A 14,894-nucleotide genomic window follows, 5' to 3' on the forward strand; every position below is an offset into this window, starting at 1 on the left:
TTGTTGTTGAAGTTGATAGCCTAAACAAATTTAAAGCTCAACTGGACAGGTATTTCGAACGAACGGAGGGGTGAAATGGGAGTGGTTTTTTTTTTTTTTTTTTTGGCTGATGCTGAATAAGCTTGCTTTCTTGCATCATATGCCTCTACTAATGCTAATGAACATAAAGGTCTCTGCAATGAATGTGTTAACTAAGGCTGCGCAATCAAATTTAAATCATAAAGCTATAGATTATATATTTATATTTTATTAATCACAATAACAGCATTAAGCCTTACATTTGTGATTTACAGTTTGCTATACAATTATTACATATACATATAAAAGTAAAACACATAAACTTCAGTAAAATTAAATATTTATAGAATAAATACAAAACACGTATAATCTTCAATAAATAACATATTTATAAAATAAAAGCAAAACTTATAATTTTTAGTTGATAAGGAAAATATTAAACAGATATCATAAATAGTAAGGTAGTATTAATAATTTAAAAAAGAATGATATAAAACAATGAATAACAAGAAAAAAAAAACTTTAAAAAACAAAGAATTTTACTTCATTATCAATATGACAAATGTAATTTTTTAATCGTTAAAATAATACATAAATCCTAATGATGAACTATAAAATTGAAACTATAACTGAAACTATTGAATAAAACTATATTAATAATAAAATAAAAAACATAAGAATTTTTTTTGTGAGCAACTTTCCTTGTATGTGTGTCCGATATTTTTATGGAAACCATTCAACAAGCCTAACTGCTTGGAAGTAAATGACGGCAATGCACGGAACCCGAAACTACGAATACATGAAACCGATTGTTCTGAGAAGGTCACTTGGCAACCCTGGAAGCTGCGAAAGTCCCGCAAGCTATTAGCGTGTTATAGGAATATAATAAATAAATAAATTTTCTGTTTATACTCCGGGACTACCAAATGATCAGAGGAGTTCACAAGATAGACACAATACAAGAAACAGCACCGTATTCAGCAGTCACGGGCTTGAACCCCGGACACTCAAGGCACGTGTACTTATGCACCCGCGCGCCTGACCACTAGGCTACGGCAGCACTACATGCCCTGAACGCAGTAAATTAGCTCTAGGAATTCTGAATGCCAATATTATTCCTAAGCTGGATTGTATTTTAAATTAACATCTGCGTTTTTAGATAAAAACTTTGGCCTGTACAGATACTTATTATTCTTTTGTATGACTGAAGGAATGCAACACCCGGAAGTTAAATAACTTCTCAGAATGATTTCACCGATATGCTTGCTTTCTTGCATCATATGCCTCTACTAATGCTAATGCTAATGATATCATACACACGAAACTTTACCGTAATACCGGTCTTCCTCGCGCTGGAAGCATTAGAACCAATGATTCATTTTCATCCATTGACTCCGTGCTCACCTGTCACCCACGTCTACTGCCAATTACCGCAGTTATTCTCATTTGGTGGATTGGCACTCTGTCTCGAATCAATATGAAGGCTGTGCAACTATCTTATTTCCTTCGTTCTTCTTTCTTATACCACCATATTTGTACCTGGTCCGAAAAAAAAAAAAAAAGAGTTGTTTTTTGCTTCTTTATGTAAAAGAACTATTTTAAATTAAATAATTATTGTACAATAAAATCTGTTATGTAGGGAAGCCTTTTTTTTTTTTTTTCCAGTAAAACTAGTGCTCACTGCAGCACTTCCTGCTGTTCAGAGGGTTTATGCTTATGCTATTTCTCAGTCAGACGCAGTCATACTGGGATTGTGCCAGGTTAGGTTAAATTATTAACTTCGATTTCGATCCGCAGTGATTTTCTACGGTTTTCACGTTAGTACATGCCTTAGTACGTTCCTGTACAGACAAAACTCAAAAAAAAAAAAAAAAAAAAAACCACAATAATAAAATAAAATAAATCAATAAATAAAATGAAGTTCAAACTACAAATTATACTTCGGTATGGAAAACTAAGTTTGAATGTTTAATTCAAGAACAGCAATTCCAGACGAGAGGCTATATTTGTATGAGATTATCTTTCAATATGCACTACCAAAAGTATTCCAATCCCAATAGAGTGAACGGTAAGAATGAAAGATACACAAAGGAAGAACAAGTTGAAAACTGCGCAGGCAGTAGCAAAGATATTAAAAACAAGCAAAACGAGTCACAGCACGGCTCTTACGTTTCAAAGGCTTAATTCGTCTAATGGCATTTCAGCAATTTGTCAGTGCATGCACTCTTGAAGAATTTCATTATATTTAATATTATGAATTAATAATGTCTTTTATTTTGAAATGTGTAGAGGGAACTCTCAATAGCAGTTTTTAAGTACAGAAACTTTGTGTTCTTAGCACTGGAGAGATGAACGACTGAAATTTAATCCAGATGACTATGAGGGTCTCCAATTACTCAGAGTAAGTGAACATGAAATCTGGAAGCCAGACCTTACCGTTTTCAACAGGTAATGATATTTATAACTAAGAATATGTTCATAGTCAATGTGACTTTAGATTTAATTAATGTCTACTGACAATTTTCAGAAAATTAAAAATGCGCTTTATCTCCAGATATTTTTCACTTTAACTCATAAAACATTATTTAAAAATAATCTTTTTTCAATAACTTTACTAACCAGGATATGAAAAATATGTTTTAACTGAATTTCTGCCACCAGCCAAATCATTATACATTCTGATAACTAACTTTGATAATTGGAGAAATCTGTGATAATACTAAATTTTCTCTACATCTCAATGCATTTTTGTTGTGAATGAAAGATTGTCTGATGTTATAACAGGGTGACCAAAAGCCAATAACCACAACCAGCACAATGAGTTTAAAGCCTAAAATCTGGGACAATTGAAAGAAAAAAAAAAAAAAATCCGTGGCGCTATAGTTTAGGATCTCGTACAAATACTGTAATTTCATTAATATATTTGAGGAATAATTACGCAGTATTGCAGCAAAATAAATCAGGGGCGCCAAAGTTTTACTCAATAAATATTAGTGAAATTTTTTTATTGAATTTTCCTTTTTTAATCATATTTTGTAAATCTTATACATTAAATATTTACAGGTTAAATTTGTATAACATAATGGAATTAATGATTTTACATCGAGACGGTTTCGTTCACTTGACTACTGAATATTTATTTTTCAATTTCCAAGGTCTGCCCTTGAGATACAAACTTCGCAAAAAAAAAACAAAGAAAAAAAAACGATCGAATGAAAGAAATCTCTCACGCCAGTCATTATTCCCATTTTAACTATTTTGAAATGAAATTTCAAAAGGAAAGAAAAACTGAATAAATACGTTCGTCAATTTGGTAAATTTTGAACTTCCCAAACTGATGGTAAGTAAACTTTTGAAAGCATACATTCCATACTTTTGAATTTATCGATGAGTTCAATTCACTTTCTAGATATTTACAAGTCGTTATATGTTATTAGTGGAGTCCGCTAGGGTTGGACCAGCTGTTGTTTTCTACATTGATGAAGACATAGCAGGCTTAATGTTCAAGTTTGCAGATGATACAAAGGTTGGCAGGGTAGTTAATGACAGTAATGACGGTATGCTATTGCAATAGGAACTAGAAATGCATAGTACTGATAATGAGTAGCAGTAACCTAGAGTAACGTACCAACTGTGTCGTACTACACTCAGGGTAGTGGAAAATGAAAAAGAACTGGGGGTATTTGGGCAGTCAGATATGAAGTTCTCTGAGCAGTGCAGACAGGCTGCCAGGACAGCAAATGAGGTTTGGTCAATGATATACAGGAATTTTGTTAGCAAGGATAAGGAGGTGATTATACCATTGTATATGTTGTTGTTGTAATTGGTTTTTAGGAGCATCGGTAACTAAGGCCATATTGCTGCATGTATACTGTCTGTAAATTGCGTGTGTTCGGAGGTCGATTTTCTGTTTGCTGGACGAAAAACTCGAGTTTCCGGGAGAAAAAAAAAACATGCTACTCTCGCCTGAGACCTACTAACTCAGCCACGTTGTGAAAAAGGCCCAAAAAATTCCTCTCGAGAACGGGACTCGAACTCAGGTATTTTCCGCCCGGTGTGGGGAGGTCGGCGATCCTACCAACCGTGCCACCCACGAGGGGACCATTGTATAAGGCAATGGTCAGGCCACATCTTGAGTACTGCAAGTCTGGAGGCCAGATTTTCGGAAAGATGTGTAGTTGCTGGAACCAGTTCAAAGAATGGGAACGAGATTGGTGAGGGGAACAAAGGAGCGCTCTTACCAAGAAAGGCTTCAGTTCTGCAAATTGCAGGGTCTGGACACTAGGCACCTGCGAAGTGATCTGATTGAGGTGTTTTAGACTGAGCCAGCTCAGTGCTGATGGAATTCTTACTCACATTGTGCACATGAGGGGGCATTAACTCAAATTGGGGAAGGACGGTTGCTGAATACAGTGGCGTATCCAGGTATCATTGTAATGGGGGGGGGGGCATGGCGACCAGGTCCAGGTATCATTTTAAGTGGGGGTATGATACCGCGACCAGGCTTTTGAGTTTTTTTTTTTTAGAAAGCCCCCTGCGTTCTTTTTCTTTAATTTAAAAATTTTGGTTAAGGGGCATATACCCCCTCTGCCCACCACTGAATACGCCCCTGGCTGAATAGATGTGCGGAAGTTTATCTTTAGCAGCCAGAGAGTTGTTGATTGCAGGAACAAACTTCCATCCGTGGTTGTGAAAGTTTTGACAGCGTAAATAAATCCAAGGAAAAACTAGAAAAACTATTGGAGGGAATGGATAGGTGAAATGTTTTTTTTTTTTTTTTTTTGGCCGATGTTGTATAAGCTTTCTTTCTTGCAACATATGTCTTTACTAATGCTAATATCAAATATTTCATATTTTAATGATTTAATTTCTTAACCTTTAATATTGTGATCAGCTAAAATATCGCGAACACATACAAGGGAACAATTTTTTCTACAATGCGTAATTTCGGCAATTCGATCGTCTGATGACTCATGACGTTCTATAATGCAATTTTCAGTATTTCCATGAAATATGCCAAGCACACTGTTCATAACAGCAAAGTATATTCTTTAAATAGTAATTAGAAAATTTACAATAATTTTCAGCAGAGCTTTTTCTCTCGCAATAAAAAATTCCTTCAATAGGTTAAAAAAAATTAATTTCTGATCGCCCGTTTGATATAAGCGTAACCAGCATTTTGAGAGTGTAAATGACTTGTTTTATATACTCTAAAGAACACAATTTTCAAAATTACAATATTTGACAGACTAGAGATGAATATAATATTATTTACATAGTGTTTGGGGGCGGAGGCGCCACCTGGGGTTTCCCACAACTGCGCCATAAGTACTCTTGTGCAGTACACATTACTCTGTAAAAGCCAGACAAAAGTATTGTATGTGGTACATGAGAAGTATTATGTTGGGTTCTGTTGTTGTGGTCTGGCTTTTGGTCACAGGACCCCACGTTGCCCGTACTCACTGCTAGGAGGTAAGCCAGGCTGCCCATTATTCTCTGGCAGGTCCTGCCATCTATCGCCTGAGCTTTCAGTGACAGGATCTATATATATATATAAACAAAAAAAAAAAAAAAAAAATATACAGAGATTGGGGAATATTAAAATCAAGTGGGAGGATATAGTAAGAAATCCTGAGGCGTAGAGGAAGGCGTACTCAAAATTATTAGGCGGAGTAAACTCCACTAGGCGAGTGGGGCAAAGGAATGGGAGTCAAAAGATATCAGACAAGACAGTCTGGTATTGATCGCCACTTGGTGCACGTCATGGTCGAGAGGCAAGGTCCTTTTCTGTGGTTTAGTCACGTCCAAGTAACTGTTACAATTGAAGATGTGCAGGTCATGGTTGGGACTAAGGTCAGGTCATGACTAAGCCCCCTCAAGTGGCTTAGTCATGTCCAGAAATTTGTCACGATTGGAGGTTCTCAGGCTGTGTCTTGTTTAGGGGTTTTAGTCACATCAAGGTAAGGTTAGGTTAGGTACATCAAGGTTTAATGGCATCCAAGTGTTTGTCACAATTGGTAGGTCTCGATATCAGCACTTGGGTGTATATTATTCACTGTTCAGCGATTACTCTTCGGCATGTATGTGTTCCTAGGACGGATGTTAGGACTGTTTCTTCGTCTTGCAGAGACTTCCTGAGCAAAGCAGTACCTCCAGCTGTGAGTTTCCAATTGTGATACCAAAGTGGGGAAGAAAAACATTATATAGAGAAGTCCCAAAAGCGTCGCTATTTGCATGATTTTTTTTAGTATCAAAGTTTTGCAAGCCAGTAGTTTGAGAATGAAAAAAGAGATATACATTTTCTGTGTATACTTTGGTACGATTACATAGGGTCCAGAGGAATTTACGAGATGAAGGGAATACACAAACATCATCGTATTTATTAGTCACGTGGACTAGAACAATGATCAACTCCAACGCGTGAACTACTGTACCCTGGTGCTTGACACTCAGAAATGGTGGCCCGTCGCGTCATTTCATTCTGCTGACGAAATGAGGCGAAGTCGGTTATACATACAAAAGAAATATAAATCAGTAATAAATACAAAAAAATGTTATGTTGCTGTGGTAGTGCCCCATAAGTTTTTAAATACTGGCAAACTAAAAAAATAAAAAAAAAAATTCATACTACCGGGGTAAAATTTATAGGCTATAAAGGAAATTGTTGCGCTGGCTGGGATGCCAGTTTTTGGCAGGGAATGCCTGATATAATAAAATAAAATCTCTATCACCTTTGCATTGAAAGGTATACTGAAATTTTATTAATTTTTTGGACAACCAATTTCAAATATCACAGAACAATATACCGTAACATATGCTATCTTAATATAAGTTTTATTAATTTTAAAATACTTTAATCAAACATATAATATACTACATACATTTTATTTTCTTAGAAATATGTGCCTTTCAGAGAGTTTTTCTTATATAGTAATCCATTTCGCATTCCCCCTTAAGAAACCAGCGTAATCCCTCCTCATGGCCGTATCCCAGTGACCCTGGTATCGCTTTTCCATCGTGGATAGGTACTGATGGAGATGCTTTCCTTGCTTATCACTTACACTCCCAAATTTTGAGGGGGAAAAAATTAGATCTAATTGAAATAAAGAAAACGAATTTTCAAAGACATTCAGTAGCGCCATCTTTATCACACTGTAGTAAAGTTGACACCAGGGATTCATATCTTATTTCCGTCTTCCATGAACTCCATACACAACCGCTTTAAACAATCGCCCAAGCTTCTAGTTCAGTATCCTGTAGCTCTTTTCCAAATATATCATCTTTGAGGAGTTTATTTGAGGCTCAATGACAATTACATTTTTTTTCAGTTTTGCATCTGTTAAACTGGGAAACACTACCTTCAGATATTTATTTATTTATCAGTTTAGTACAGGATTTTCACTCCCGAACAGCAATTTTTCTGGGGAAAAAAAAATAATAAAAAAAAAATATAATAATAATATATATATATATTCGTGTTCATACTCCGGCACGACCACCAAGGCAGTGGAGTTTACAATAAATCAATCAATACGAACGTAAATCGTATTTAGCAGTCACGGGCTTGAACCCCAGAGAGCGCGTGCTACTGCACTTCCTCTCCTGAACACTCGGCTACGTCAGAGAAGGGCGTTCATTCTTTAACAGTGTTTTAGTTATGCAATACACTGAGGGGACAGAAATCATGGGATACCTACCTAGTAACGGGTAGGCCCACCTTTCGTCCGGATAAGGGCAGTCACACGGCAAGGAACGAGAGTAGCCTTGTTCAGGCAAAGTTTTTACTGCTCCTGGAAATAGAAGTTTTTTCTGTTTTATTAGCTTAAATTGGCATATTAACTTATTTTCCAGAGTAGCTTTATATTCCTGGTTACGATACTTAGTGTAAAGTTTAACTTAGATAGAGATTTTATAGGTTATTACTTAGTATCGGTAAGGGTGTTACAAGTTTTGTAGCTTCGCTGAACGGAAGTTTTTTAGCCATATTTAGCCTCTTTATTGACCAATTGTTATATTAAATTATTTTCTACAGGGTGTCTCAAAAATATTGGTACAAACGTTTAGAGTATGTAGGTAACATCTAAAGGAATGTGAATCGCATAGGAACCCATAACCGGAAACGTCACCGTAAGTCGGTACACGGCGCTGTTCAGCAGTTCGCGAGAAGGAAAATTTCTGGTTTACTCATTCAAGCAGTAGTCGCCACACGCAGAACATGCACCGATGTACGAACTGTGAGCTGGCAGACATGCACCTAGTGTATGGATTAGCAGAGGGCCCACACGGTGTGCGCTCCCATGCGGCACAACATCGCTTCGCAATAAATGTGTGGGCAGGTATGATCGGTGACTGCTTAGTCGGCCCACACCTGTTACCATCCCGCATGAACTCCGCTAAATATCGGATCTTTCTTGAAGGAGTTCTACCAGGGTTACTTGACGATGTTCCAGCAAATGTGAGACGCAACGTTTGGTTTCAACGTGACGGGGCGCCTGCCCATTATGGAAGGTGTGTTCGTGACCATTTGAACAGGCGTTTTGGGCGTCGATGGATTGGCCGTGGTGGACCCGTTGCCTGACCCCCACGCTCACCTCATTTATCGAGCCTTGATTTCTTTCTGTGGGGGGGCTCAAACCTATCGTGTATGAATCGCCTGTGGAGACGGAAATGGATCTCGTGGCGAGACTCGTCTGCGCTGCTCCTACTGTCAAAGAAACTCCAGGTGTGTTCGACCGTGTCCGCCAATCCATGCTTCGTCGCGTCTCATGGTGGAACCTTCGAGCATCTGTTGTAACATCATGAAATGCATCCATCTCGTACTCCATTGTTAATATGTCAAATAAATGTTTGCCACTAATTACTGTTTTGTGCCTCTGCTACTACTTTCACTTGACATTTTGGTTATGGGTTCCTAGATGTTACCTACCTCCCCCCCAAACATTTGTACCAATATTTTTGAGACACCCTGTATAAGTAGCTTATAGACCTAGTCAAGATCCTTGGTTTAATCTGAATTGAGACAGCGAGATTTTGGAAGTTAATTAATACTTAAAGTGTCCGTAGATTTACCCTTCGTAACTTGCCGCCATTGCTATACGATACAACGTTATATCTCGAACTAGATAGCGTTAGCTTAGTATAGTACAGTATATTATATTATATAACATTGTCAATTAATCAGTAAAATCTATTAATCTTGTTAAACTTCATTGTCAATTAAATTGTACTTTTTAACTAAATACATATAACGACTTAGATTTTACAAACAACATAATTAATACATAACTTGATACGGAAGTTATATGTGTTGGGATACAAGTTTAGGGTTATAATTTTGTACTGAAATTGAAATTTTATTGAAATTAAATCGAAATCATAACTCAGACCAGAGCAGCAAAGCAAAAGGCTCAAGCTAATGGGAGTGCTGTGGCTCAGGGGAGAACTGAGGGGAGCAGTTGCCCTCTGAATCACAGCCTTTAAAATGCACTGCTTGCTTGATGTTTGTTGGGCAATCGGGTACGGAACATGATATTGCCATGGGGGATGTCTTTGTTTGTGCGCGATGTAAGGAGTGTAAGGAAATCAGGCGACAACTCAGCGGTGTTATGGGCCTATATGAGAGCTTGAAGGACAGGGTGGATGCCCTCAAAGGTTCTAAATTAAGGGGGCCCATCAAGCTCTCAACTGCCCACATCAATACCAGAGCTTGCACTTTATCATCATCCAACACAGCGGCAACCCCGAAGGCAGAATGCGCTAGTCCAACAGGAACTAGTAGTTGTTGGTGACTATTGTCAGGGAAACGGGGAACATGCTATGTAAAAAGGATAGGTAGAACAGGACCAGGGTATGTCTGCCAGAGGCAAAGTTTGATAACGTTGTAGAGCGGGTATCATCTTTTAAGGGCACAAAAGGTGATATTGTTGTACACGTTGCACTAATGATATTAAGAGTAGGAGACCGACGGAATTACTTAACAAGTACAGGTCACTATTGAAAAAAAAGCCGTGAATTAGGGTTGAATTTGAAAGTGTCTGCAATTCTGCCCAGACACGATAGGAGGGAGTATATGATGAGAGCCTTGTCGATCAATTCGGCCCTGGAAAGATTGTGCAAGATTCAAGGGGTAGAACTTTTTTCAGCCTGGTCTGTACTTGTTAACAGGAGAGACTGCTTCTACAGGGATGGGATACACAAATAGAAAGGGTGCAAGAATATTTGCTGATGCTATCGAGGCAGTGTTAGGTGGGTCGGAAAACTGCTAGCTTGGGGGAGGATACAAGGACTAATAGATTAACAGTAGCCATTGGCAGAGGTCAAAGTGATTCTTGCACTGCTTCTATTGGAAAGAGCCGCAGCCTGGTAAACAAGGTGCATGATATTTCAGAGACTGCTGGGAGTCATTGCATTACAAGTAAACACATGGGTCGTGTTAGGGTAGCTAAGATTGTTATTGTTATTTTTTTTAGGAGAATTAGCAACTAAGGCCATATTGCTCAGGGAATATGAGGTGGTCATTCCCTTGACCTTTCCGAATCCTCCGTATTTGGTGGTGACGGGCTCGAACCCTGGTCTAATCAACAAACGTGTGGTACGCACTGCTGCTCCTGGCTACGGAGGCGCCGGGTAGCTAAGAATAGGAACTGGTGCATGTATACGTGCGTGTACACCAATGTAAATAAATTTGATGAATTTGAGGTATTGCTCAAAACATCAAAGGCAGATATTGTTGGAATATCAGAGACGTGGTGTCACACAGATAAGGAATGCAGAAATGGAATTTGGGGAATACAATGTGTACAGAAAGGATAGGAAGGGAGAAGGGTTTATGCTATTAGTTAAGAAACACATAAAATCCAAGGAAGTGAAGCCAGTCGACATCGCTGGACTGTGCAGTGTCGAGTCAGTTTGGTGTGACATAAGCATTGGGAGATCAAAATTGAGAGTAGGAGTGTGCTATAGGACTAATAACTCTGATGAGTATAATAAGAAACTGTACAGGGAAATAGAGTGGGCCAGTAAATCAGAGAGTCTTATTATGGGGGATTTTAATTTCCCAGATATTGACTGAAATTTGTGGGTTGGTCACTCACACACTAGCAAGGCTTCTGTGGATTTATTGGATGATTGTCTTCTACATTAGCATGTTCGGGAGGCAACTAGAAGGAGTAATACTCTTTATTTGATGTAGTGATTCTTCATGCATCAAGAATCTGCAGATAAAGGAACCACTAAGTGGCAGTGATCACAGTGGGATTTACTCAAAGAGGTAACTACCATCAGGGGTAAAGGGAAGGATTTTTGCTTTCGTAAAGGCGACTAAGATGGTCTGAGACAGTATTTAAATTCTATACAGTGGGACCAACTGATGATGTTACCAACAGCAAACTCAAAATGGGAGGCATTCAAAGAATTAATCTTGGAAGTTACTAGGCTTTACATACCAACTAAGAAATATTGTTCAAGGTTTAGGTCTAAATGGATGTTAGATGAACTAATGAGACATATGGCAGAGAAGAAAAATGCATGAGATACATATAAATTAATGGGTAACATGGAAGCCTATGATAGATATAAGCTAGTCTGTAACCAAGTCACAAAGGAGATTAGGCAGGCAAAGGCAAAGGCAGATTATGAGAAATCCTTGGCAAAGGATGCAAAGAAAAACAGAAAAGAGTTCTTTACCTATGTAAACTCTAGAAGGAAAGGGATGAATCAGATTGGTCCATTGGATATTGATGGTTCAACAGTTGAGGATCCTGCTCAGGTGGCTAACAAACTAAATGAGTATTTTGCATCTAAGTTCACACATGAGGAGTTATTCAGGAAGGGGAATGCCAGAGGTGAAGTAAACTCTGGCAGTTAGCTAGATGATTTTGTAATAACTGAGAGGAAAGTGGAGGGGAAATTGTTGAAAATAAACATAAGAAAGGCACCTGGGGTAAATGGGATCTACCCAATTATATTAAAGGAGGCAGCAAAGGAAGTAAGCAAACCCTTAGCCATAATTATAAGAGCTTCTTTGGACTCAGGGGAGGAACCCATAGACTGGAGATATGCAACTGTGACCCCAATTCACAAAGGAGGATCAAAGGCTGACAAGTAATTATAGACCTGTGAGTTTAACGTCTGTTCCAGGAAAGTTAATGGAGGCACTGATTAAAGAAGCACTGCAGGATCATTTAGACAAGACTTCAGGTAATGCTCGGACACAGCATGGTTTTGTTAAGGGAAAGTCTTGCCTGACCAATTTGATTGGATACTATGATGCAGTCACAAAAGAACTGGATGCAGGGAATAACTTTTATTTTATATATTTGGATCTTAGAAATGCTTTTGATACTGTTGCACACATTGGAGCAGTGTGGTATTGGAGGCAAATTGCTGCTATGGATGAAGGAATGGTTAAAGGGAGAAAACAGAGTGGTAATCAATGGACACTGCTCATCGTGGACTAATGTTATTAGTGGAGTCCCTCAGGGTTCAGTGTTTGGTCCATTGTTGTTTTCCGTATTTATAAATGATATTGATGATGGTATATCAAGCTTAATGTCCAAGTTTGCAGACGATACAAAGGTTGGCAGGGTTGTTAAGAACACTGGTCTGACGTAGCCCAGTGGTCAGGAGCGAAGTGCATAGCACGCTTGCCTTGAGTGGACCGGGGTTCAAGCCCGTGGCTACTAAATAAGATAAATAATTGTATTGATGAATGATTTATTGTAAGCTCTACTGACTTGGTTGTCGTGCCGGAGTATAAACAGAAAATTTATTTATTACTGACAGTATGCTGCTGCAACAGGATCTGGAAAGGTTGAACAGATGGGCTGAGAGGTGGCAAATGAAGTTTAACATTGACAAATGTAAAGTACTACATATGGTAAACAGTAACCCCAGAGTAACGTATCAACTCTGTGGTACTACACTAACAGTGGTAGAGAATAAAAAGGACCTGGGGGTAATTGTGCAGGCAGATATGAAGTTTTCTGACCAGTGCAGACGGGCTGCAAGAGTAGCTCATGGTGTCTTGTCAATGATATACAGGAATTTTTCTAGCAGGGATAAGGTGGTGATTATTCTCTTGTATAAGGCAATGGTCAGGCCACACCCTGAGTGCCGTATACAGGTCTGGAGGCCTCATTTCAAGAAGGACTGCTGGAACGAGTACAGAGAAGGACAACAAGATTAGTGAATGGAACAAAGGGTTGCTCTTACGAAGAAAGGCTTAAATTTTGCAAATTACAGTGTCCGGAGACTAGGCACCGGCAAGGTGATCTGATAGAGGCGTATAAAGCCTTCAATGGTTTGAGCATGCTGAATGCTGATGGTATTCTTCCTCTTGCTCAGAATAATCACCTGAGAGGATATAAATTCAAATTGAGGAAAGACAGATGTAGGATAGATGTGCGGAAATTTGCCTTTAGCCAGCGGGTAGTTGGTTGGTGGAACAGACTTCCATCCCTTGTTTAGGAAGTTGATAGCCTAAATAAATTTAAGGCTCAGTTGGACAGGTATTTCGAACGAACGGAGGGTGAAATGGGAGTGTTTTTTTTATTTTTTTTTTATTTTGGCTGATGCTGCATAAGCTTGCTTTCTTGCATCATATGCCTCTACAAATGCTAAAATTATAATGCTAATGCATTGAGTCCACTAGTTCACGAAAGTGTTTCACAGGTATTTCCATCCATGTTTGCTCCACCGCTGTCCATAATTCTGTCGCATTCCGGGGTGGAGGATCCATAGCTCGAATGGACCTTTCCACAGCATTCCAAAGATGCTCCACAGGGTTCATGTCCGGTGAACGAAGAAGCCATTCCATGGTGATAAAATCTGCAGAATGTTCTTCGAACCATATTGTAGTCACCACGGCTCTGGGGTGCGCTTGTCCTGCTAGTCCTGTTGGTGCACGATGACCATGAAGAGATGCAGATGGTCTGCAAGGATGCACAAGTAACCTTGATTATTCAGAGATGCCAACGTGTGCGAGTTCAACGCTCCCCAGACCATTACCGACCGTCCATCTGACTGAACAGTTCCTTGTTGACATGAAGGGTGCAGTGCTTCGTGCAGTTTCCGCCAGATACGCAACCTCCCGCCCGCTCGAAATAACTGAAAACGAAACTCATCGGACCAGGAGATCCGTCTCCAATCATCGGTCCAGTGCCGATGCTCTTTCGCCCAGTTGAGGCGTAGAGTCCTGTGTCGTGGTGTTAGCAATGGGACTCTGGTGGGTCGGCGGCTCCCATAACCTACTCCGGCTAATGGCTGCCTGATGGTCTTGGTGGAGACGTTTCTGGCACCTCCCTCGTTAAAGTCGGCGGTGATTTGTGCCACTGTCGCTCTCCGGTTGCTTAAACAATGCGAGACAGACATCGACGGCCATGTTTATTCACCAACTTTCTCCGCCCACAGCGCTGTCCACGATGAGATGTTATTCCAGAAATGGCGTATTCCTGATACATTATTGATACTGTCGAACGGGGATAGTGCAATTTCTATACCACTTCCGCGATAGAGTGACCCATGCATTGGGCACCCACTATCATCCCTCTTTCAAAGTCGGTTATCCATACTGACATCGAATTACCGTCTACGTGAATGCAGTGTACCTATATACCTGCCATGCGGGGGGGGGGGGGTTGTCTACTAGCAAGAGGGTTGACAACGTCGCATTGCCCAGCAACCAGGTATCCCGTCCTTTCAGTGTATATCATTTAATTATTGCCAAAAATAACATTATTAATACCTATCACAATTTATGCAGGTTATTAGACAAATGTCTCTTCAGATATTGACAGTTTATAGGATATAATCTGGAGACAATGAGAGAAAAAGCATATTCAAACAAGTTCTTATGTTATAACTGGTAGAGTCGCTGG

The 14,894-nt window shown here is 39.3% G+C and overlaps 1 protein-coding gene across 1 annotated transcript in view; it reads left to right on the plus strand.

Annotated features, from left to right (window-relative positions):
• The window catches only part of LOC150089246 (neuronal acetylcholine receptor subunit non-alpha-3-like), a 63,832-nt gene that overhangs the window by 38,011 nt on the left and 10,927 nt on the right, over positions 1-14,894 (plus strand). The window contains exon 4 of the mRNA XM_090390401.1: positions 2,357-2,466. Coding sequence (XP_090246527.1) covers positions 2,357-2,466 — 110 coding nt within the window. The remainder of the gene's footprint in view (positions 1-2,356; positions 2,467-14,894) is intronic.

The sequence above is a fragment of the Mastigoproctus giganteus genome, chromosome 2 (genome assembly GCF_048544385.1).
Source record: "Mastigoproctus giganteus isolate SK-2022 chromosome 2, ASM4854438v1, whole genome shotgun sequence".
NCBI lineage: Eukaryota > Metazoa > Arthropoda > Arachnida > Uropygi > Thelyphonidae > Mastigoproctus > Mastigoproctus giganteus.